Here is a 26,517-nt window from a genome sequence, read left to right as displayed (position 1 = left end):
TCCTCTGCTTCGAGTTCCAGCCACATGGTTTTCTTCTCCCACTTGGAGAGGCACTCCCTGTTGGACCCCATATGGTCTTCCATATAAAATTTTACATGGTCTAGCCTTTTCTTTCGACCGAGGTTTAGTTCAAAGCCTTAATAGAGCCAGTGGTAAGGCTTGGTATCAATATTAATTTATTTCCTGACATATTTTACCAGTCTGATGTTTTGATCAGATGAATCATCTTTTCTACTTGCCCACTGACCTGGGGCCTGTATGGTACATGTAGTTGCCAATCAGCTTCTAATTTTTGCTAGTTTCTTGTAACTATTTTGCTCTAAAGTGCGAGCCTCGGTCGGAAGAAATTGCCTCTGGTACTCCAAAACAAGGTATATCATACAACGATGTTCCAATTACTTGTCTTACATTATTTATTCTACAAGGGAATGCTTCTGACCACCCTGAAAAAGTATCGGTTAACACCAACAAATATTGGTAACCTGTTCTCGGTAACTCAGGAAAATTTATTTGCCCTCCTGAAGTATCTTCCAGAATTGATTACAGGGAATTAAAATTCGCCCATCATGTATCTGAACCCAACCCCCTTTTTCCTGTCCTTTGAGATCTTCAATCAATTTTCTATCCTCCTTTGAATATCTAGGTTTAGATTTCTCAATTGTTAGTTTGCCATCAGGGATTCAGCTTCTTGTTTGGCTTCAATATTGGCCAAATTATTTCCAGTTTCCTGATCAGAGTCACCAGCTTAAATTTAAAAACCAAAAAAAAAACCATGAAGGAGATAACCAGTGGGCTTCTTTCTGTTCCAGAACTGCTAATACAACATGAGACACTAGTACAGTAATCTTTTGTCCCAAGGTAAATTTGCAAGCCTCTTCAATGTTCATGACAACTGTAGCCACAGCTCTTGGGCATCTGGGCTATCCTTTGCTTGCTTCATCCAGCTGTTTTGAAAAATGCACCACTGTCTTCTTATAGGGTCCTAGTTTCTGAGCAAGGACCAAAGCTATTCCCTCTTCATAGGAATATAGCCAAAATGATTTAGTCACATCTGGAAGTCACAGAGCTGCAGTTCTCATTAGCTCTGTTTTAAAGCCCTCCTCTACAGAATCAGTCTATTCCAAAGAGAGAGGTTTCTTTTAACAGTTCATATAGTGGTCTTACCAGAACACCATAATCATGTATCCATGTCTGCATCATCCAGTCATTCCCAGGTACGTACTCCTTGATGGCTGATGGTCGTGGTGTTTGATAAATGGCTTCTTTTCTAGCAGTTCCAACTTCTATGTTCTCCTGTTGTTTCATATCCTAGGTAGGAAACTCAGGTTTGAATTAGTTTGGCCTTTTGTCTGGATACCTGATAATCATTCAGTCCCAGAAAATTCAACAATCCCACCATTAACGAGACATATTCTTCCTTTGTTCCTGTAGCAATTAATAGGTCATTCACATATTGTAAGAGAGTCCCTCTGAGTGGTGGATTCCATGTTTCTAGTTCCAGTGTTAACTGATTTCAAAACTCGTCGGACTGGTTTTAAACCCTTCAGGTAATACTGTCCAAATTAGTTGAGTTTTCCTTACAGTGCCAGGATTTTCCTTATTCAAAAGCCAATAAATTCTGGTTTTCTTTGGCCAATATTAAGCAAAGAAAGAGTCCTTTAAATCCAAGACAGCAAACCATTTGATTATTATTCAATTTAGTAACAAATGCCTGTACCCCCCTTCCTTGGCAGTTCTGTAAAGTCAATCTGCCATTGTTGGCCTGGTCCATTTGTTCCCTTTTAGATTTTTCCAGACTGCAGGGTCACTTATATTACTCTCCATTGCCTCCCAGGGCCATCTCTCTCCCCGGTTAGTTCCCCCAAAAACACAACAGTTATATTCAATGCTTTACAAAGAGATTTTTTTAGCAACTGTGGGAATTTCATATTGGACTCCAGTTTAATACATGATGTTGTATTGACTCTTTATATTTTTCTTTGATCCTAATACTAATAATCACATTTGGGTCTTCTCCAGTTTAAGTCCAATTTTAGTTACTTTTTTTTTTCTGTTTCCAATTTTTCAGTTAAATTTCAGTTAAATTTACTGGCTTGCAGGCACGGGTTGTACAGCTATTCCTGCTATTAAATTTCATAGAGTCTTACATTGATAGTCATATCTCCAGCCTGCAGTATTCCAGCATACACAAGACCATCCTTTTCTTCCACAGAGGTGTGATGACTGATATCTAGCCGTTTGACTAGGTACATCATCAGGATTTATGTGACATTGGTATCCACCTGGGCAAATATATTTTGGTTGGCTACTATAGTACCACCTCCACTCTAAACTTCCACAATTAGTATCTAAATTATCATCTATAATATCACATGCATCAAAAATTATTGACAGTGAGGTACTCAAATTGGCTATAACTTCATTATAACTTATTCCAATTAACCTTCTTTCTTCTGAATTTGTTCTCACTGAGTTTGATTATATATGCAACTGCCTATCTTTGTTCCTTTGCATTCAATAAACAGTGTGATAGACCAAGGTTTTAGAGGTTATCCTCCTTCTTCTAGTTGTGGTAATGCATTCAACTACAGTTGTTGTGAATGTTTTTAAAAGCCACGGCATTTTCCCATATGGTTCCTATCAGAACCGACACCAAAAGAGGTCCAGTCAGGATCATAGTGCTCAGCGGTCACAGCCCCAGGGGTTGCAGCCCTCGGCAGACCTTTTCAGCTGCAGCACCGACTCCCTCCGGTCTTGCCCTCTCTGGTAGGTTAAAGGTATACCCCACAACAACTATTCCAACGAGGTGGTAATTTCACACCGAATGCAAAAAGAACTGTAATTGATTTCTCAAAAACTATTCGTGGTCTCCCCTACCAGTAATAATATACTTCAAACAACTGTGACACTTGGCTCTTAAAATAATTTCAACTATATCTGCATTTCCCATATCAAATTTACAGGAGTCAATATGAATTCTCTCAGTTACTTATCCAAGTCCTCTTGAGGGTCAGCTTGGTGTCTCCGGGTTCAGTCACAACTTTCCATTCTTTTATGGATCCTTTTATCCATGACGCATGTGTCCACCTTTTTCAGCAGTTCTTATCGCCGTTTCTGTAGTTAAAAGAACAAGAAATGGTCCCTCCCAATGAGGGGGTAAACTCTCTTCTTTCCAGCTTTTATGTCATTCTTGTTCTACTTCATTCACTGGAGCTGCCCCATGGCATCCCCCTCCAGGGCAGTCTCACTTCCAGGGTCCAAACTCCCCATAGCACACACACAGATCCGGTTCCACAGAAGAGCCTACTCCCCCACCTCTGCTCAACATTCCTTCTCCACCAGTTTCAAAGCAACCGCTTTCTTTTTATCCACTTTCCATGCGTCCTCCTTTACTCCCAGTCCGCATTTATCAACATGTCTGTTTCCACTTGTTTGTCAATCCCGGCACCCATCCCATACTCAAACACAGGAGCTGCTCGAGCTCCCTCCTTAACTTTAAACATCTTTCCCCAGTATCACAATCTGAACAACATTTCTTTAGCTTTTAGTTTTTCCTGTTCTTTTCCAAAGCAAAAATTAAGGGATCAGGAAGAGGTATATTAATTTTGCACTGTCACATCTGCATACATTCCATTTTCCTTGTCACCTCAAAACAACATTAATTATAACAATGTATCATAATTCAAAGTTCCATTTTTGGGCCATTTTCCTTCATCTTCCAAAGTATATGAAGGTCAGCATTGGTTACAATATTTTACCAACGTTTTCTTGTTTACAGAGGCCCCAGAAGATCCTCTCAGTTCTTTCTAATGAGCCAAAATGTAACCCAATGGGCTTTTCCTCAGAATTTCCTTGTTTTGACCGGCTCCCATTTCAGTCAATCTTTTACAGATCTCTATAGCTTCTCAGTGCTCTGCAAATGCACTTATGAAAATATGAGAGCACCTACACAAGTTTCAGTTACAGAAAACCTTTGCAATCATGCCTCTTAAATTTTTTTTTTTTTACATTTTTTTACAATTTTTTTTTCCAGTTTGTGTTTTTTCTCTCTTTTTTTTTCTTTTAATCTTATACACAGGACAGAGACAGGACCACAAAACACAGACACTTCGTCCGTCTCCGGCCGCTCTCCTCGCGGAGACACGGAACCGCGGATTGGGACTCCACACTCGCTTCGTAGCTATGCTACGTCTCAGTCACACAGAAACACAAAGTTACACATGGGATCCCCCACTCATACTATGGTTCCGCTTACCATCCTCACGGTTCTCAGAATTTGAGATACAGCAGAAACCTGGTGGGTTCGCTTACCCTTCACCTGCCCCCCTAGCAGGTCCGTCCTGGCTCCCAAAACTTGGGATACAGCGAAAACCCGGGCTCACCCGATCCGCTCCCAGGATCGCTAGCAGCCGCTCTATCGGTCGGCGAGCCCCCTGCTTGCAAGCCATACCAACCAAGGGGAACTTCGCTGTGCGCCAGACGTCTCTGCGCGCCTTACCAGCCGCCCCGGGCCACGCGTACGCCTTACAGGCCACCTAAATTACCAAAACCTAAATTACCAAAACCCAAATTACCAAAACCCAAGCATACCGTTTCTCCGCAGCCGGCACAGGTTGTTGTCTGTCCCCGCAGTGAGCAGACGAGAAGTGGAGGTCCTCCAGGCAAACAGCCTGTGGCGCCGAGGATGTCCACCCCTTGGCCGATCCTGCAGCCGGACAGAGGCCTCCTGCCTGGCTCGCCAAATTGATACGCGGATAGACTCCACAACTAGTTAAAGTTGTAAAGTAGGTATGCTTTTATTCAGCGCTGAGGTGCATGGGGATAGCTCCTGCAAAGCATGCACACCTCAGGGTTGTTGTCCCTTTACATTTATTCTCTTAAGGTATACATAGACATGAGGTTGCTCAATCCGCCTATACATATGTATTATCTACCCCCGCTTCGTATTATAATGAGCCAGAAGGTCCTTTGCACTTGCGCAGTGCCCCTTCTGGTCATGGGCAGGGGTCTCAGGATGAAGTAAATGAGTCTTCCTCCTGTGGGCAGGGGTCTTCAAGATGAAGTAAATGAGTCTTCCTCTTCTTAACCTTTACACCTTTTAATCTTCAGACATGGACTTAGGGTTAGTTGGCGCCCAGTCTGCTTCTCCTGCCGCTTATCAGTAGGAACAAACATCTGTGTTTTTGTCATGGTCTTAAGGCTTGGTCACCCAGTCTGCCTCTCCTGCCGCCTATCAGCAGGACCTTTCATCTGCTTTTGTCAGTAGAATTAGCATCTGTTTCTTCCCCTCCAGCAGTAATCACTGCCTTGGCAAGATGGCAATGGCAGGTACTTAAGACAGACAACACTTTTGTTTAAGCAAAGGAATTCCTTTAACTCCCTTGTACAATTTTTCTGTATTACCCCCCTGTACATTGGTTACCCGTGTATCACTACAAGAGTAGAGATGTGTTTGAACATGTGTTTTAGGCAAGTTCCTGAGATACCCGGCCCCTGCTACTTTGGATTAGAACAAACTTCCAGCCACAACCCCGACACTGGTTTGATTCAAAATTCCTTTCCCTGTGAAGTTTTTCCATCAGGTTTATACATTACCAAATGTTAGATAGTATACTTACTGCCCTTAAAATTATCAGTGATAAAATCATACACTACTTCAAGTCCATTCCTAGCTCAAAAAAGAAACTCTAACAAACAACAAATCAAAACCAATCCAACCAAACCCTTCCAAAACCCAAAACAAAAATCCATGCAGGACAATTACAGGAAATACTAGTGCTGTGATACAGCACAGAATGTAAATGTGCATCTTCAATGATTTTGTTAATTTCAAACATTGGGTTTAATGGAGAGGAAAAGTTTACAATGCTTCAAACACCCTATTCCATGGTGTCCTGGTTTGAGCAGTAGCAGTCATTTATCTCCTTCTTGGTAGCTGGTGCAGTGCTGTGTTTTGACTTTCGGGCTGGGAACGGTTGCTGATAGCAAGTATGTTTTGAGTTACTGCTCAAATGTTTGGTTTTGTCCAAGGCCTTTTCTGAGCTCATGCTCTGCCAGGGAGGAGGGGAGGTCGGGAGGAAGGAGAGACAGGACACCTGACCCAGGCTAGCCAAAGAGGTATTCCATACCATAGCACGTCATAACCAGGATGTAATGGGGAGAAACCCGGAAGGGCTGGAGCTCTGGAGGGATGGAGGAGGTATCGCTCGGTGCTCGGTTGGGCAGGGTGGGGTGAGTTATGGGTCGGTGGCTGGTGAGGTGTTGTATTCTCTTCACTTGTTACTGGCTTTATCATTATTATTTGTAGTAGTAGTAGTGATTTATGTTATACCTTAGCTATTAAAACGTTCTTATCGCAACCCATGGGGGCTACATTCTTTGGATTCTCCTTCCTAACTCTCTGGGAGTCGGGGGAGCAAGGGGGGGGAGTGAGTGAATGAGCTGTGCAGTTTGGTTTTAAACCACGACACATGGCTTAACATAGGAGATAAAAGACAAGTCATCTTTTCCAATAGTGTTTGATTAATTCATTTATATGGGAAACATGTCTTAACATTTTCAAGTAAGATCAGGGATCTCTAATATATAGAAATTATAAAAATGTCTCATATTGTGGTTCATTTTATAATGCCAAGTAAGACAAGAAGTTAATAGAGTAGCACAGAAAGCTTTCTTTCCCTACTTTAATTAGTCCTCTTGAAAAATGAAAATCCAACTATTTAGCATTGCAGCTCTTTTTTAGTGGACTGACTTCATCACTGTTAATAAAGGTACACAGAGATCATCCAGTCTAGTCTGTGGATTGACAAAGCTACAAAACCAGTGCATTGTGTCACAAAAAGAATGTGTATTCTGGTAGCAAAACAGGAAACACTAACTTATTTTAAAATAGAAAGCATACAATTTGTAAAGATGTAGGATAACTATAATTGGCACCAACTCCCTCACAAGACTGTCTTTTACATAAATTCTGGAGTATCAACAGATCAAGTGATATCAGAGATGATAAAATGTCAGTTATTAGCAACAGAAAATTGCTCCACTGCTCATGTGTGTACACATGCGGTGCAAGGCCCATTGTTAGCAAAAATGCAGTTTTAATGTTTGACGGTTCTGTGCCAAATTCACACATAAGGGAAAGCACATACATAAATGTCAAGAGAGAAATGTTAGAAGCTATAATAATATTTATTAAAAAAAGTGATATCAAATACAACCATATATATTCATGCCTATTTCGAAAGCATTTTCAAAATATCAGACAGCACTGCCATTTTCCAGTCAAAACAGTGACAAAGCATTTCAGCTTTCCCTTTTTTAATCTTCCCAGTGTTATATGCTTTATATACACAAAATAGAGACAAAATTGTTTAGGAATCCAGAGCTGAAGGCATGATACCAAAAGCAGAGTCTCAAGATGAAAAATTTGTTACTGAAAATGATTTCTAAAGTACACAGCCATTAGGCAAGAGATGAAAAATAAAATATTCTCTGACAAAATCGTAACTCTACACTGTTCTGTACATGTAGAATTTCATGTAGCAAAAAATAAAGTTTTATCAGTGCTTGCATGCTTTGAAGACAATATCAAGGGTTTTATCCTTTTTTTGCTCAGTGGCATTTAAATATTACATCCCTTTCTGTCCAAACCGTTTTACAAGTTTCCTTTCCTGAATTCACACAGTGGCTACAAATGGGGGGAAGGGGGTATTAGGAATAAAAAAAAAAAATCCTCTAAGTGTAGTAACAATTATTTGCTTTTCTTAACCAAGAAAATAAAGGAAAAATATTTTGTTTTGATAAAAGCAGATGAAAAGTCAAATGTACTTCACTATTGTGAAGAACTGCAGTTGAGGAAGGAGGTGACTATAGCAGGCTAAATACTGAAGCATTCCCTCCATGTCCAAAATACAAATAAGGCAAAATGTGTGTATGCAGGTTAAAAGTTTATTGCAAAAGAGCTCATGCTTTTCAGATGCGAACCTGGATACAACACAAAGAAGCTACTAATTTGAAGAATCAAGTATTGGAATAGGGCCAGTTTGTAAATATTATATTAAGCATTGTTCCCACTTGGACAACTAATTATGTGGGAAATTAGTTTGTATCATTTATATCTATTACCTGTAGGGTTTTTTTGTTTGTTTGGGGTTTTTTTAATGATTTTTAAGTAACTATGAAGATTTTCCAGGCGTTAAGTTTGGTTTAGTCAAGACAGTAATGGCTTACTCAGTGAGAAACACAATTTTATACCTAACCCCTTAAAGTCTCCTCTTCAAATTTTCTTTTCCTTGGATTTTTTTTTTTTTTTATTCTGTTAAAAGTATGCCCTGGTAAAATGAGTTGTACAATCATACGCCTTTGTAAGTCTGAGTAACTAGAGCTCTCCAATCCCATTCCCCAATAAAAAGGCCACCATTTGTATGTTTTCATCAATTTTTGAAACAGTAAATTCTAGGAAATTTCACAGACATTTTAGAACTGTAACATGTTGTTGGTAATTTTTAAAAGCCTAATTTTCAGTTTTGTAATAAAGCAGGTTGCAAATAATAATATTAGTCTTGAGATACAGAGATACAATTCTTTACTAGACATGTGCAGAAGACATTTTAAACTGCCCACAATTTTACAGATTTGCAATAGTAATAATAGTCCAACATTAAAACACATTGGAAATTTAACTTTTTATGGTTATTTTTAAGTAGTCTGCAAAGTAATGAAGTATGAAAAATAGTACCTTATCTGAAAATTAATTTAAACTCTCTGAAGCTATTTAAAGGGCACAAGGAGCCTGAATGTTGGAGAGTAAGCCAGTATTGTACCAGATTACTTTCAAGACCAGAAAAATTAGAATTTTTAAATAACTCATACCTGCTGTGCCATCAAGAATTGCATTCAAGCATGATTACATTACAAATGAATGCATTTATGTTCCATCCCTGGTGGTGTTCAAGGCCAGGTTGGACAGAGCCTTGGGTGACATGGTTAAGTGTGAGATGTCCCTGCCCATAGCAGGGGGGTTGGACCTAGATGATCTTAAGGTACTTTCCAACCGTAACTATTCTATGATTCTATGACTCTACAACACTTTTTCTTCCCATCCTCATTACAAGACCATGAAAACAGTTTACAGCTTATACTTACAGAAGTAATTCTGAAAGATATTTAATATATGTATCACTCATTTTGCCTACCCCTTCGGTGTCTATAGGCAGGAAAACATGAATTACACAGCAGTCACATAGACCGCTCACTGCGAGGAAGACAGTAAAATGTGTTGGCTGAAAGAAGTCTAAAATTCCCTCATATGTCATACTGTAATTTAAAAAAAAAAATCAGTTTCTACTCCTTTACAATGGACTTTGGCCTAAAGCTACAACATGCAAAAAATACTTCAGCTTGACAGAACAGATAACAGTAGGAATAGGCTCTATATTAGTAAATGCTTTATGAGCATAGTTCAGCCACGTTGAGAACTGTTTATCACCACAAGAATGCACACCAAAAAATGAAACTGGCTTTTTATTGACAGCTTCTTGGCACGTCCACACATTTTGAACTTTAGGTCTGGGTTATAAAATGTATACTGTAACCAATTAGTATTAGTCTTTTCCTTTGGTGCAATTAATGCATGTAGCTTAAATTGCCACCCTACTAGCTACTTGACTAGGCTGATACACCTACTTAATGAAACTTGACATACCTCTGAAAATTAAATTGGTATTTGCAGAGTGAGAGTGTTTCTGCACATAAAGGAATATGGTTAGCCCTGTAACGATTGACACAGATGTGCTTTTCAGGCGTTGTTTATATTCCTTACATATTAAAACACTTGGGTGATAAAGTAATTTACGAAGTGGCATGAAAGTTCAAATGCAAACCTGCATGCTTTAGTGATTATAAAAACCATGTAATTGTCACAGGTTACAGTTACTGCAATTCAAGGGGCTTTTTTTTTCTTATATATTTAATATAAGGCTGCCACACTAAGAGCTATAGAAATAATATATTTTTATATAATAGGGAATAAAAGGTCCAGGGTCCAAGTACTGGTATCAAATTGTCAGCCTATACCTATTTATAAAACTGAGAGTCTTATTTCAGAATCAGTTCATGGCACAACAAAAGACAGGAAATTAAAGCTGTGGATTTACAGACAAGCAAGGAAACAATTCAGTGCTTTAGAGACTTCTTTCCTGTTTTCAGTTTCATGTCAATTTTAAACTGAAAGCAGAAATTTTCATCCTGAAAAACATACACAGCATTTCAAAATGGCATATGCACACATGGACTTTTAAAGCCATTGTTTAGATGTATTAATTTGAGACATTGCAGCTATTAATTATAATGTGCATGACAGGGTTGTTTAAAAAAAGACAAAATTTAAAATGAGCTTTTAAAAAGTAGCTCTGTAGCATGCCAAAATCCATACTGTCTAGCACATACAGTGGTTCTGGTGACATTGGTGGAAATTCAGCACACAGCTAAGAAAAACAGAATTAGGTCCAATTATGTGTAACATAATAATATCCTAAGATATCAAGAAAGCAATGTTGTAAACAAATCTTTACTGAGAGGTAAAAGCCCTTTCATGTACAGTACCACTTGATGCTGAATGTGTATTTCCATCTAGATACCATTAATTTCATATTAATTTTAATTAAATGTTACTATTGTGCAATGATCTAACTTTAGAATATTTTGATAATGAAATTTAGGGTTATCTTCAAAAGATTCTCAGAATGCCTGTGCTAACAATGCATTACGTGGACTACAGCTTACATACTCTATCTACAACATACTTCCATTTAATTTATACGTAAACAGAATTTGTGTTTCAAGCACCATTTACGAAAATGTAACATATTTCAATTGCTGCACTGAAGTTGAAAGTCAGGTTTGGTCACCCTCTTACACATTCATCCTGGATATCAAAGCAACTGTCTTACAACCAATAGCTTAAGCTACTCACATACTTTGCTCCCCAGTTTTTCTCAGGATCAGAAAAAGCATGATAAAAAATTGTAAGGTGCATGAATAAAGGCCATTCCTGAAAAGGCTGCAACATTCTGACAGACACTCATGAAAAGCATTTCAGAAAGAACATCCACACAGATATAAATATTCATTCTTAAATGAGTGATTTGCACAGGGGTCATTTCAGACTGCAAGAATGCACCTTATTTGTGTGGCACTGACTTCATGGCACATAAATCCCCTCCTCCTTTCTCCTAGACTCAGTTGCACCTATTCCCTAATGAAAGACTGGAAAAGTTGAGCTTGGAGAGGAAAAAAAAGGATTACAGAAGAGGTAGAAAATAAAACTTGTTTAACCCAACTGATTATATGCTACTTTTGTAGTAAAGACAGTGGCATAACTGGAAAGAACCTAAGAAAACAAAAAGAAATTAAAAACCAAAAACAAACCCAAAAAACCCAAAAAAACAAAGGTGTCAAGTGTACCTGCTAAAAGATAATAGGGCAATGCAAAAATCCTACTTTAATCATGGATCTGAAAATTTTAGAGTTGTAACTCAAAGTAAAACCAGAAAGTGTTAAAAGGCTAGAGGTCACTGACTCAGGAGTAACATCATTATCAACAACACACTGATGACTATCTCTTGCAGAACTCATGTTCTCAGGGGTCTGTACGGGGACCAGTACTCTAGAATCTTCATCAGCCACACACACTGTGGGACTGAATGCATCACCATCAAGTCTGCAGACAACACAAAGCTGCATGGTACAGCTGACACACCTGAGCGATAGGAAGCTATTCAGAGGGATTTGGACAGGCTTGAGAGGTGGGCCTGTACAAACCTCATGAGGTTCAATGGGGCCAAGTGCAGGGTCCTACACCTAGTTCAGAACAACCCCTGGTATCAATACAGCCTGGGGGATAAGGGACTGAGAGTACCCCAGGACTTGGACTGGGAGTTACCCAGGACTTGGGGGTAGTTGTGGATTAAAGATTGGATATGAGATAGCAATGTGCACTTGCAGCCCAGGCCAATCATATCTTGGACTTCATTCAAAGGAGCATGGCCAGCAGGTCAAGGGAGGTGATTCTGCCTCTCCACTCTGCCCTGGTGAGATCCCACCTGGATTGTTGTGTCCAGCTTTGGAGTCCTCGGTACAGGAAAGATATGAACCTGTTAGAGAGGGTCCATGGAAGGGCCACAAAAGTGGTCAGAGGGATGGAGCATCTCTGCTTTGCGGAACAGCTAAAAAAAATCGGGGTTGTTCAGCCTGGAGAAGACTGGGGAGACCTTACTGCAGTCTTTCAGTACTTAAAAAGGGCCTATAAGAAAGATGGGGAGAGAATTCTTAGCAGGACCTCTTGTGATGAGGAGTAATGGTTTAAACTAAAGGAGGGGAGATTCAGACTCAATATAAAGAAAAAATTCTTAACAATGAGGGTGGTAAAATACTGGCACAGGTTGCCCAGAGAGGTGGTGGATGTGCCATCTCCGGAGACATGGAAGGCCAGACACAACGTGGTTCTGGGCAGCCTGATCTAGTTGAAGATATCCCAGCTCATTGCAGGGGGATTGGACTACATGACTTTTGAAGGTCCCTTCTAACCCAAACTATTCTATGATTCTATGTCTCTCCTGCAAAATGGGTCATTTCAGAAGTGGACAGCAGGATTAAAAAGTTGACATTAAGTCATCCACAATAAACAATCACAAAACAAATTATCTAAGATAAACATAATTCTTTTTCCCATTTTAAGGGATTCCTTACAAAGGAATTTGTCATTTATGAGTACAGTTTATTACTTGTATCTGTTTTTCCATTGATACTGAAGGAAATCAGTTGATGGCTACCTTTCAGTACCTTCTGTATTTCTTTAAAATTTTTCAATACAATTTAAACTTGCTTTTTAAATGCAAGTTCCTTCTGCTACACATGTCTAACTTGGTTCCTGTGAACAGTTTAAGTAATTTTAATACAGCTACTCTTGCGAACAAAGGTTCTGTAGTAGGAGTGCTAAAGTTTTGTAAATTAGTGCAATCTTTTTTGTAACTGCAGATTCCCTCCACACCAACTTCCAGTCCCCCTTTCAATTCCTGCTTCCAGAACTCTAAAATGAACCCTGCTTGTGCAACATCCACACAGAAAAATTATAATGGAGACTTAAGTGTTTTGACAATAAGAGGAAAAAAAATAGCTAATTCATTTCTCCTCTTCTGTATTCAAGTTGTTTCTAACAGATTCCAGAGACATATTCATAGCTGCCTGAAGCATGTCTTCTTCACTCATATCACCTCCTAAAGAAAACAAATGCATGTAAGTTGTAATAAATGCACAGAGCTGATTCTCAACTGTAGTTAAATGCTACCATTGTTCCCTTTGTCCACACTCTCCTGTTTCCTCCCCACTCCTAAGAGTGGCTTTGTTATGTAAAATCATTGAACATTTTGCACTTCGCTTTCTATCCACAACCGTTTGTAAGAAGCAATACATATTAATTTTGGATCACCAATACTTGACATTAGTAAGGCCTACACACTTACATTCTACTGAAAACTGGTTCCAGTAATTTTGTCAGATATTACTCCAAGTTTATAACATTATCATACAACTTTAAAAATACTTTAGAAAACAAATTATTGGTACAAATCCCATAGAAGGGTACAATTTTTAATACTCAAGCTAAACAAAACAACAAAAAGCCAGAACTAATATGGTCTGATAATAATGCTCTTCACTCTGAAACAGGATATTGACACTCAAAGCTGAACAGCCTTTTCAAGAAAGTAATCCTTCACTGCCAAAAAGAGTAATGGCTCTGATCCATCATCTGAATGGGTGCTGGAGTGAAGAAGTAGGCAGTCAAGGAAAGTTAGAAACAGAGCGCAAAAGCAGGAAAGACAAATATTTCAGTGTTGAAAATAAGCTTAAAAAACAATACCTGGGTCAGCTTCCAGAGTGCTTGAGCTTAGAGCTGGTTTATTGTGCAGGTTTTGGGTCCGATCTTGCTGCTGTTGCTGTTGTTGCTGCCTGAAAGTGTTATAAATTTATAACAGAATAAGATTAACATCCATGTAAGACCTGTATCAAGTCTAATTCATTGTAAGGAAGGCCGAGAGTGAGAAGTGGAAGTCTAATACACTAACAGCCCTGCACCTAAAATCTCAATTGTTTCACACTGCTACCCCTCAGACATCATACCACCCCAGCATTATGTGCCCAAGCCACATGACTGTTTTCCTAGAACCCGAATGTTCTGCATTCTTACCCTCTCATGCAAAGTCCAACTCCTCACATCCATAGCATTTCTATTTCCTTCATCACTAGGAGACAGAGAGAAGGAAAAGCTACAATACCCCAACGATGTATCCCCAAGGTACTCAGTTCCCTGAGTTGGATGGCAGAGATAGGGAGCTGACTGAAGTCCCCATAATTCAGGAAGAAATGGTTAGTGACCTCCTGCTCCACTTAGATGTATGTAAACAGGTGTATGGGGCTGGACTAGTTAAACCCAAGAGTACTGAAGGAGCTGGCAGAGGAGCTTGCCAAGCCACTGTCCATCGTCTATCAGCGGTCCTGGTCTAGTGGGCAGGTCCCAGAGGATTGGAGGTTGGCCACTGCAACGCCACTCTACAAAATGGGCAGGAAGGATGACACAGGGAGCTGCAGGCCTCTCAGCCTGACATCAGTGCCAGGGAGTGTCATAAGTGTCACGGAGATGATCCTAAGTCAAATCACAAAGCACGTGCAGGAAAACAGGGGGATCAGGCCCAGTCAGCATGGATTCATGAAGGGCAGGTCCTGCCTGACCAACCTGATCTCCTTCTGCAATAAGGTGACCTGCCTGGTTGATGAGGGAAAGGCCGTGGACATTGTCTATTTGGACCTAAAGCCTTTGACACTACTTCCCACAGCGTTCTCATGGAGAAACTGGCTGCTTATGGCCTGGATAGGTGTATTCTTTGCTGGGCTGGAAACTGGCTGGATGGCAGAGCTCAAAGTGGTGGTAAACGGTATCACATCTAGCTGGCAACTGGTCAACAGAGGCTCATTATTAGGGCCAGTGAGGATGAGGGGATTGAGTGCACCCTCAGTAAATTTGTGGACAACACCAAGGACAGGAAGGCTCTGCAGAGGGATCTGGACAGGTTGGATTGATGGGCTGAAGCCAGTGGTATGAGGTTCAACAAGGCAAAATGCTGGGTACTGCACTTGTGCCACAATCACCATCTGTGGAAGTGTTCAAAAATGTGTAGATGAGGCCCTCAGTGACATAGTTTAGTGGTGGACTTGGCAATCTTGGGGTAATGGTTGGACTTGATGATCTTAAAGGTCTTTTCCAACCTAGCTGACTCTATGATTCTGTGTATTAAGAAGGTATTCCTGAACAGCAATATAAAATATCATCTAGAACACTTTCATGTGATGCACATTAGAGGCATCAATACCAGAAGCAGTCTTTGAGACAGAATGCTTTTCTTCAGAAAACTCATTACAGAAATTTATAGGATTTCATTTAAAATACATCTGAATGGGGCCTACAAGGAAGCTGGAAAGGGACTCTTCATCAGGGACTGTAGCAATAGGAAAAGAAGTAATGGGTTTAAAATCTAACAGAGGAAGTTCAGGTTAGATACAGGGAAGTTCTTTACTGTGAGGGTAGTGAGGCACTGGAACAAATGCCCAAAAAAGTGTTAAATGCTCCATCCATGGCAGTTTTCAAGGCCAGGTTGGACGGAGCCTTGGGTAACATGGTCTACTGTGAGGCATCTCTGCCCTTGGCAGGGAGGTTGGAATTAGATGATCTTAAGGTCCTTTCCAGCCCAACACGTATATTTTTTTTTCATCCCCCACAAGACTGATGCTGCACTACCAACAGAACCCCCATTATTTACAAGTTTCTTCATAAGGAGCCACCTGGGAATAGCAAAATTCAGGTACTGGTAGGAAAACATGTTAAGAGAGAAAAATTGGGTCTCTGTGAGAAACTCATCCACACACCAAAAGCACTGTAAAATAGGACATGTACTTCCAGATGTAGTTTGTATCAACTACTTTACTTTTCAAAATACGCTTGTCTTCTCCTTCGCAGTTCTTCTGAAGAAAGGGAGCCTGTATGACTGGTGTGAGGCAACTGAGGAACATTCTGAGGTGATGAGTCTGAGCTCTCACTTCGACGACTACCTAAAACCAGAACATACAATATCCTGCTAATTACTGTAAAATGAAGTTAGTAAATGAAATACAGCTTCAGAAAATGTCTTCAAAATTCAGAGGAAGAAATACACTTATTGCAGAAATAAGCGCCTAGGCTAACTTTTCTTGATACTGTCTCCTCATTAGGACTGCTTCCCTTCCTTCCTGCCACCCTTTGCCAATTTGTTCTTGCTTCCTAATGATCAATGCTAACATGCAAGTTTCAACTTTTCACAAGCAGAAAGGAGATAGCTACAGGGAATTCTGAACTGTCCTTCCATGCCTCAAAGCCAGTCTTTTCAGAGAGCTTGATGCATGCTGGAAGAAGTGTCTGACTGAAACCAATTTCAGTAGCTGCCTAAAACATAAGCAACATGAACACTGTAAGAAAAATTTAGATGAGCACTGCACCTTGCATGCTGAGTTGAATGGCTCTGCGAAGATCAGCTTCTTCATCTTCCATATCCATTTCCTGCCTACTTAGAGCCAGGGCTTTCTGAAAATTCTCTTCATCTTCATCTAGCATGCCTGTTCCATCAAAAGGATGGTTAACATCTATTGCTTGGTCCATATCACTTCTGGGTAGCCTGTGAAATTGATATGGCAGAATTCAGGCAGAAACAGTAACTTACTATGAAATTTACAGTCAGTATTTTCTACTAATTTGACTTTTAAGTTTGGGAAAAACATTTCTGTTGTGAAAACCTGTTCTATAAACAATTATTTTCATTTCTAAATGAAATGTGAAGCAACACAAAAGGGCTGCAAGAAGAGCTTGCAGCTGTAAAAAAAATACTGAAAATCTAAACCCATGTACATGTTTAATGGGGAAAACTTCAAAGACAATAAGCCTACAAAAAGCAGTAATACATGTTACTTAAAACAATTGCTACTTAAACAGTTACAACAGCAGAAAACAGTGCATGTGAGCTCTTTCTTGGGAAACTCTCATGACCACACTAGAGCAATAGGTCCTCTGTAAACTATACACACTTTCTATGTTACCACCAAGTCGTTTGGTTTTATTCCATCAATTTACAACACCAATTTACCTTTATAAAGTGGAAGAAATCATAACAAATGAATTCCTCCAAAAAGCCTTAAGCAATTGACTTACTGCAATTCATTCACTATGAAAATGTGATAAAATTATTGCAGAAGTAGCACTTTATATGCTTTCAAGGATGTTTCATACTATCAGTATGTTTCACAAAAGAGCAGCACTACAACATTTTCAGTGAAATTATTCCAAAAGGGAATGCTGTATGACTTATACGATGTCAAATTCAGGTATGGATTTCTTGTTTTCTACTTATGACAGAATGCACTAAGCAGTCTTAATTACAGATTGATTACTATTAACCACAGTTTAGTAAAATTTGCTTACCCATTTTACAGGAAGTAGAAAAATACTGTAATCATTAAGTTGAAAAACTGCACTATACAACACCTGTACACATGGAAAGACTGACTCCTTATTCAGGTAATTTTTGTCCACTTACAAATACACCATTTGTATTCACCAGCTTACTGTTACTTTATGCAATAGTAGTAAGCATATTGCACTAAAAGTACTTCTTATTAATTCTTAAGGAGGTTGTCTCCATGGAGATATTAATCATGGAAACCAATCATACTTTAACATTATTAAAATGAAATCTCTGTTTATCTTACCTCTGATCTCTTGATTGTGCTGTCTCTTCTCCAATTAGTTTTGGTCGCTGTATCTGCTGTACCCGAATCATCTGCAATAGCTGATCAGCCTCACAGTCTGGCAGGTCACCTTTTACTACAAATATGGAATAACCTGAGGAAAATAAATCGTAAGTCTACAGCATTAAAGTGTATGTAAAAACACCCTAAAATGCACGCTATATGGAACACAATAATGTGCAGTTTATTACAATGTAGGGCTCTACCTTTCATTATATAGGACTTAGGTTAATTCACTATTTCAATCATAAAACTAAGAATAATTAACTGAATACATAAGTTCTAATTAATTAATTATTATTACCTATTTTTAATTAATGAGATTTAACATCTGCAAGTTACTATTACCTTCCTGTTGTAATTGAGCCAAGAAAAGTGCAAGATATGTATCTGATATTAGTTCTGGACCCATCAAGAGAGAGTTCAAGTTAAACCACTGTAATTAAGAAAAAAAAAGGTTTGAGAGAACAAATTAGCATAAAGATTACTCGGTAACCCATTTCTGTACATCGTGGTCATTTTCTATGATGGAATATCTGAATAAATCTAGTAAATTACCAAATTAAAAGTCTTGAAGCACAATACCTCTAATGCTGAAGGTTACCCTTCAAATACTCTTCAGCTAACAGGAGGTATGAAGTGAGGAAATTACTGCATGCTCTCTCCCATTACCGAACATTTGAATCAAACAAACTGAGTAAAACAGGCAAGTCAAAATATAATTGTAGAAGAGTTATTTTAGACAGCATCTAAAATTCTGCTTAATCAGAGTTTTAAGTCTGTTCAGAGACTAATGAGGGAAGAAAACCTTCATGAGTTAACACTGTATCTTTAAGAAATTAACAGATACAGGAAACAGAAGTTGAATTCTTTACATAAAATACCTTTATTAAACATTCTGCCTTTAATAGCTGGTAAAGCTGAAAACTACTGCTTACTTCTAAGATTTTTAATTTAAAAAGAAAAACTAACTAAAATTTAGAGCATAATGTTATAATATGACATAAATATATACACAGATTACTTATAGTTCCCTGAAGATGGCAAGTAGTCATTAATAACACTTCTACAGAAAAAATATATACAATATGGATGTCAAAATATTCTATCTTTAAAACCCCATATATATTGCAATTAACCTGAAGAACCTTTTTATACCATACTCGTTCAATACTACCCATTTTAATCAGGAAGCATCACTGAAGATAGTAGGAGAACTCTTATCTCCATTCTCACAAAAATGCATTTATCTATATCCAAACTTCCATATTGCAGTTACACACTTGCAGTTGGGCCCATACTATAATTCACGTGGAATAGAGGTGTCTCTCTGGCAATCTCATTCAGTCACTGAATTTGTTAAAAACACCCTTTGCCACTGCAAGAGGGTAAGATAACCAACAATGCAGGAAGGGGCAATAAAGTTACATAAACACACGTGATGGACAGATTACAAACAAACTTTTAAAGGGAACACAGAGGAGGAAGGTTTGGTAAACTGCTTTTGCTTTAACTGTAACATAAGCAAGTCAAATCTGAGTCTATTTTTTTTCATTCCTCTCTAGGTAACACACACCTAGCATTGTTTTCATGTGGTTACAAGCTGCATGTACAAATAGAAAACATTACCCTTCCAACTAAGAACATTTTGGGCTAGAATACTATCACACAAAATTCCACCCAACATGGTTGCATATATAATAAAACAACATTCCCATACTTTCAAAGAGACCATTCAGCCTTTTTGATATTAAATACACAAAAATGGCCTGTAACATTACCCATACTTTCAAATTGAAGCAGAACAGCAGTGTTTAATGTGTTTACTCACAGTTGGATTTTATTTAGTTTGTTGTTTTCTGGTTTGTTTTTTTCTTGTTTGTTTTTTGTTTGTTTGGGGTTTTAGTTTTGTTTTGGGTTGGTTTTTGGTTTTTCACTGGTAGGGTTTTTTTTGTTGTTGCTTTTTGTTGGGGTTTTTAATCTGGATGACAAGATAGGTAGTCACAGCATGCAAAATGAACCAAATGCATGAAGGGACTCCTGTGCATTATTGTAGACATAAAAGCCATTTCACAAACATTTTCTATGGAAAAAAAAAGAAAAACAAACAAACAAACAAAAAACCAAACCTGAAAACGCCAAACCAGCTTATGTCACATAAAACTTATGCAGTGTGATCCAGAACAATGATTGGCTACTGAAATAAAAACTGCATTGGTGTTACAATGGATATGGATATGACTTGAGTTATTATATGTATGTACCATATACTTGTATGGCCACCCCTTACCTTTAGTAACTACTTCCTGCTTATAAAACAATTGTTTCTGAAAGTTTTCTAAAATAGCGGAAAGTTGTGATTCTACTTTCCCCAACCTTATCCTGATGGATACTCTTAAACACTAGCAACCATAAATATTAATAACTTTGAAATTTGAACTTTTCCTTATACCTTCGGTCCATTAAATGAGCATAATTATTTTTACAATGTCAATAAATCTATACATTAAAATTAGTCTGCATTCTATACAGATGCTGATCTTTGTCCTCTCACCCTCTTTTCATGCAGAAAAGAGCTAAAGATGTCACACAGACTCTACAAGAACTGCAGCTCCCTAAAGGGCAGGTTCACTAAGCAATTGATCCTAGGGTATTTCTCCAGGCTAATATTCATAAAAAGTTCCCTGGTATTTTTGTGATATTACAAACATTTAACATATACTCTTTTTTTTTTTAATATAGAATACTACTAAACTGCAGGCAAAGCTTGCAAAAGGCCAACACATGGTCTAGTTGCAACCACTTTTCCACCCCCATTCTGAAGTCAATTTTTAAGTAAAAAGAGACAATGTCACCTGTTTTCCTAACTTTCGAACTGTAAACCAGTGTTCCTTATAATTACAAATAAATGATTTTTCATTTCTGTAAAAAAAAAACAAAAGGTATAGATAAAATTAAATACTCTACTATTGGAGTGCATATTAATGTTCAAGTTCTTTGCTACCACTAATTTAAACTTACATAATAAAATTTCAGTAATACAACCATACTCATACTACTTTTGTAACATTTAGGAAGTTGTCAGCATTACTGAAATCTCCATATATCTATGATGCCACAGATATTGAGATATAAAGGCAGAGAGGACAGATACTCATATATACCCCCAAATAGAAAAAATTAAAGACAGAGGGGATAATAAAACCATCAGAATGCAACAGAGCTTGAAATAGTAATTTTAAAGAAAGATTTAAGTCATAGATTAAGAGTATTATTTTTCTGTAAAATACAAGCAGGGTGCTAAGAAAAATAATGTCTTACATAGGGTCGATCCCAAGCCTCTGATACTCTGGGCTGTTGAAGAGGACTAGTTCTAAACCCCAAACTTTCAAGGCATTGCTTATAACCTGTCAAAAAACAGCACTTTTCATTAATCAAACCAGTCAAATCTCAATTTAAGCAATACAACCGTCTTAACTGCTAGAAACAAATACACTAGTTTCATAAAACTCAGGATTTCAAAACACTGCTAGGAAACCTAGAAATTACATTATTCAAAACACAACTGTCATGGATCTACATGCAAACGTAACATGCATGCTATATCTAAGGGGAAATAAAAAAACTACTAGGATTTAACTGAGTTGTATTAATAAGCTTATTCCCCCAGACAAAGCTGTAACTCAAAGTAAACTTCTCACAGACACTTGATGTTATCTCTCTGCTCTCAATGCACTGTTCTGCCATCCCCATCCCCCCAGTACAGTATCATCCTTCCCCACAGTAACTATTGGAAATTTTTCACCACTAGACTGTCACAGGATCAGCCAGGTGCATTAGCACATCTCTATTACAGTAACTCTTTAGCACTAACCAAAACGATGCTGTAAGAAATTTAAATTAACATTCACTGCCCTTTCAGCCAGGCAACTGCACAGCAAGTAAGCAGAGCAGTGACAGGGCAAAAAAAGTAGAGTGTAAGGAAGCTTTTTTTTTCAGCTTCAATATTGACGAAGCACAATGAAGGAATACAAGAAATGCCAAATCATCAATAGCTTTTCACTGACTGGAACAGCACTGCCCTGCCATTAAAAAAAACAAAAACCAGAAAAACAAACACACACACCCCCCAAAACAAACAAAGCAACCAACCAAAACAAACAGAGGCTCTTGAGGTATCTTTCATCGCCCAAAGCTTGGGAGGCAGCCAAAGGTGCAAAGCACCATAGAACTTAGAATAGTTAGGGTTGGAAAGGAGCTCAAGATCATATAGCTCCAACCCCCCTGCCATGGGCAGGGATACCTCACACTAAACCATGTTGCCATCCTCACCTTCACCTAGATACAACACGCAGTTCGGTGTTCAATAACTTTTGCTGTTGTTTTGTGTGCGTTATAAAAACAGACATCTAGATATAGCAGCTTTTTCCATTTGTTATAATAACCCTGAAACCATTGCCAAGGGCTTTACAGTCTATATTTGAGAAAACAATCTCAAGTCTGCTTTTTCACCAGCAGTATATGGGAGCCAAGATCTACACGTGAAGTGCCTGTAAGAATTAACTTAGAATCAAGCTTATTGCCAGCATGTGTCATTTCACAGTTCAAGATGTCCATGCTCCTACCATGTGTTTAAGGGCCTATGAACTGAAGAACTGCAAGTCACTTAGTGGAAAACCCTCTGAAGATTTAGAAGTCCAGTACTTAATTACATTAAGCTTATGAACTGCAAACTAGGTAAAAAGCTCAATGCTACTTAAATTACATGAGACACTGCATAAATAGAAAAGTTCTGTCAGTATAAAGCCATGCTTACTTGAATTGAGAAGAATCCGCTATCATCCATATTTACAGAAGGCTGCTGCTTAGTATGAGGTCGGGAGGGAGAGAAGGGAAAAATGGTGTAAGCATAAAAGATCAGAAATAAGTTTTGAAAATAAATATAACTACACATACTTAAAGGAAACAACTCAGTATGCTCTAGTATGTAGAGCTAATTACAATACCTAACTAACCAAATAATTAAAATCCCCAAACTTTTAAATTAGAAATGCTCAATGCTTAAAGGACAGGCAGGCACAGGAACTTCTGCTTCTACCGCTGCCACTAGCTTACAAAAAAACAACCCAAAAAATGGCAAATTGCTGATCCTCCACCTCATGATGCTTGATCCCTCTACCTGCAAGATGAAGATAATGTAGCTTTTTGGAGAAGTTTTGTAAAGCTGTACTAGTAACATTTGAGAATGCCAAATTTAAGATGTGTGAATGAAAAGACATATAAAATTAAGAAGTTTCAGCACTAGGGAATTAACCTTTTCTAGCTATGCAAGAATAGTGGGTCTGTGGTACAAAATATTAAACTTCAGGCAAATATCAAGTACCCTCAAATTAAGATTATTTTACCTGTAAAAATGTTCTATATTCTTCACTAGACACTCCTCCTTCTGCCATTCTCATTCTTTCTTCCTCATCCAACTGCTGTGCAATAGAGGATAACTCAACAGGACTAAAATATTCCCCTTGTAGCAAATTATTCAGACAGTGCTGAGCACACAACGAGCCTTCTTGCTAAATTGGAAGAGAAAAAAAAACCAAAGACAACAAAAAATAACAGTAATGTTTCACTCTGTAAAATGACTCAACCATTTAATTCAGGCATCCTGCCCTTGCTACTCACACAGAATGCCATATATTCTTTGGACGTATTACACTGCAAGCTATAGAATACAACCCTCCCATCAATTTGATGAAAACAAACCAACATGCATGCTACTTTATTTCCTCAAAGGAAATAAATTAATGTCAAAATGTTATTTTTTAAAACGTTAAAAATTGCCTGTCACCATCACACAAAGACTGCAACTATCGGTACGCTTCCAAGTCACAACCACAGGAAAATCAAACAGTTTAGATTTTTACTTCTCAATAAGAAAAGAAAAAATATCTCTCTTGCACTCTTAAAAGTTTTTCTTCCCTACCAAGTGTTGCTATTAGCAATCTGCTTTCCACATGTGGGAAAAGAAAAGCAGACCTTTAGGACTTTGGACAGATTAAAAATTATGTATCTGCAAAATTTATTTCCAGTTCAGGTTAGAACCACTGAAAGTTCCCTCTATTGCAAATCACAGAAACTTCTTAGGACTTCATCACTTAATTGAGCAATGATTTATTAAGGCTAGACAGCCCAGCTGCAACAGAAACCAGAAACCTCCTTCAGCTCAGGTCCTTCCCTCAGCAAGGATCTCAAGACTTGACAGCAGCTCCCATCCCCTTGATATTACATCCCTGCTGCTGGTCGTATTATAAAACAGTAACAGAAGAACCTGTTCAAGAATCACACCAGAATTATATGAAACTCATTCAGCAATAAAAAGATATTAAAACACCTTTGAAAATTAGTTGTATTACAGTCTTCGATCTTAATTTTCCTAAAAGTGTTTTTCACTTTCTGTGTTTGTACAGTTTTATCTTAAAGCAATAAACATTAATTTTCATATGCAAAATTTGTACACAGTAAGTGCAAAATGCAGAAGAGAAAACTGATCTTAGTTCTTAACAGACATTAACTTCAGGTTTGTTTGTTGTTGTGTGTTTTTTTTAATGCAGACAATACTGTATCTTCCCATAATCTGAAATTTCCTCCTTGAAATCTATCTGGATATAAACTGCTGCCCTACTTTTCAGTGTGTTCAAACACTAATATCAAAGAAATTACCAACTTCTAAGTTAGTGCTTCCTTCTAGTAGTAGTTAGTCCTACTTTCTGCAACTGTCATTCCCTTGTTAAAAGTGTCCCATTGCTTAGGTCTTTGTTTTAATAAATTTCCTTTATAAAGACCATATTTTCATGCCTTTTTATTGGAACATCCAAGGTGTACAGATTGAAGTGTAAGGACATGTGTGTGCACATACAGCACTTTAAATATTTTGACATAGCTTGATGAGGGAAAAATACCCCTTAAGAGACAGAATTTCAGTTAAATTTTTTGTAGACTAATAATGATAACAAGATAAAGTAGTTGGTACTCCAGTTTAAAACAGGCATTCAGATTTAATTTTGTAACAGTGTAGCTGACTTGTCAAGGAGCAATCCAAGGCTGCCCCCCTCCCACATCCCAAAACCTGTAGCAACTACAATCAGCTTGTGACTTTAAATGTATTGTGCTCTATGAATTAAATTTCAGCAGTTTTACTATTAAATTAGAAAGCAACTTAGTCATTAAAAAAAGTTATCACTTCATTATGCAATAAGCTAGACCAGGTAAGGAAAAGGTATACTTGTTTTGAACATATTTTCAGATCTAGACTGGAACTCAAGGTCATTGTAACAGAGACCATAATGGTTGAAATCCAACACTCATCCTATGGGCAGCTGCTCTTGTAACACCACAGTGACTGCTAAGTTTTGTGATAGAGACCTAGTTTGAAAGAACACTGCTCACACTCCACAGATTTCAGAGCAGTTTTGTTGTTTGGGTTTTTTCTGGGGGGAGGGGGGTGGGGTGGTGGTGTTTGGTTGTTTTTTTGTTGTTTTTGTTTTTAAGTTATACTGCTATTTTGCTTTATTTGCTAATTAAACCAAGCAATATATGACAGCAGTGTATAAAAACTAACATTAATCTTAAGACAAGAAAGGTGCAGACACTGGGAAAGCAGATGAAAAAAAGACAATTATATTTTAATAGCATTAAAGCATAAATAGCTCATATTTGGGAAACTGGATATCCACAGCAGTTCATAGAAGCATTTGTCCTCCAAAACAGGAAACACTGTTCAGCACACAAAAGCACAGTACATTAATTAGAACTTCCTTAACAGCTCTCCCTTTCCCTGCTGGTAACACAAGCCCAACCAAGCCAGCGTAGGTGAAGGGCTGTGTCCGTGAGCACAGAAACAGCCCTGCCTGCGGCTGCTCACCCTCATGCTCATCTCTCAGTCAAGCGAGTTTTCTCACAGCAACATAAGCAGCTGCAGCCTGTACCTTCCCATACTCGAGGCCTATTTTTAAAAGCCTAAGAAAAGCAGTCACCATGCGAGAGGGAGCACTGGGGCTGAGGCCTGACCCTCTTTGATCTTCACTAACTGCACTTCCTTTCCCCGCGGAGCCGGCAGGCCTCGCAGAGCCACGCTGGGCCAGCCCACAGGCACCGGGAAGAGCTCGGCTCTATCCCAGGAGAGAAAGAGAGCCGCTGCCTCATCCTGCTCCCGGAAGGATAGCGGGAAGGGGCACGACACAGGCGAAGTATACCTCCTCGGACCGAGAGCTGCCCCAGGGCTATCACAGAGTCAGGAGACCCAGCCGCCACTCCGAGCAGATCCTCAGAGAAGACACTCCCGTCCCGAAGACCAACCGGTGGCATAACATCCCCTACAGCGGCCGAGTGGCCCGGCCGCCCCCCCCCCCAAAAAAAAAAACCCAAAAAAAGCCCGCAGAACCATACCACAAACCCTCACTCACCCTCTCGTGAAAGATCGACTCCATGTTTATTGTCAACGGCCACAGCCTCCGCCTCACGTGACGTCTCCCCCAGCCAATCCAACCTTCTCTTGCTCGGCCACCCTCGTCAGCCAATCCGCGCAGATTCCTGCTGAGCTAGGCTGCCTGCGTGAGGCGGCCGTGCCAGCGCCCC

The 26,517-nt window shown here is 38.8% G+C and overlaps 1 protein-coding gene across 3 annotated transcripts; it reads right to left on the bottom strand.

Annotated features, from left to right (window-relative positions):
• Window positions 1-7,169: 7,169 nt before the first annotated feature.
• On the bottom strand, window positions 7,170-26,396 carry ATXN3 (ataxin 3). 3 transcript variants are annotated; one of them, XM_005149509.3, is made up of 11 exons: window positions 26,346-26,396; window positions 23,292-23,456; window positions 22,703-22,747; window positions 21,208-21,293; window positions 20,742-20,808; window positions 18,235-18,322; window positions 17,848-17,980; window positions 16,585-16,760; window positions 16,038-16,161; window positions 13,919-14,007; window positions 7,170-13,274 (listed from the first exon to the last, which is right to left on the bottom strand). In XM_005149509.3, exons 1-11 carry the CDS (start codon window positions 26,367-26,369, stop codon window positions 13,180-13,182), a joined length of 1,092 nt encoding a protein of 363 aa, XP_005149566.1. In that variant the 5' UTR covers window positions 26,370-26,396; the 3' UTR covers window positions 7,170-13,179. The 3 variants fall into 3 exon arrangements, with proteins under 3 accessions (XP_005149566.1, XP_030905186.1, XP_030905187.1); XM_031049326.2 differs by having other exon boundaries at window positions 23,292-23,452; window positions 26,346-26,364; XM_031049327.2 differs by lacking the exons at window positions 20,742-20,808; window positions 22,703-22,747; window positions 23,292-23,456; window positions 26,346-26,396 and having other exon boundaries at window positions 21,208-21,290.
• Window positions 26,397-26,517: the final 121 nt, after the last annotated feature.

The sequence above is a fragment of the Melopsittacus undulatus genome, chromosome 4, assembly GCF_012275295.1.
Source record: "Melopsittacus undulatus isolate bMelUnd1 chromosome 4, bMelUnd1.mat.Z, whole genome shotgun sequence".
NCBI lineage: Eukaryota > Metazoa > Chordata > Aves > Psittaciformes > Psittaculidae > Melopsittacus > Melopsittacus undulatus.
The sequence above is the reverse complement of the archived record's forward strand: the minus strand, read 5'-3'. Positions and strand labels throughout refer to the sequence as shown.

Excerpts from the sequence above, each read along its gene's own strand:
- ATXN3 (XM_005149509.3), bottom strand. The coding sequence starts at position 26,369 with ATGGAGTCGATCTTTCACGAGAGG. Across the intron at positions 18,323-20,741 it reads TTCGAAAGTTAGGAAAACAG|TGGTTTAACTTGAACTCTCT; the intron begins GTGACATTGTCT and ends TCTTAATTACAG. Across the intron at positions 17,981-18,234 it reads GGCTCAATTACAACAGGAAG|GTTATTCCATATTTGTAGTA; the intron begins GTAATAGTAACT and ends TATTTTCCTCAG.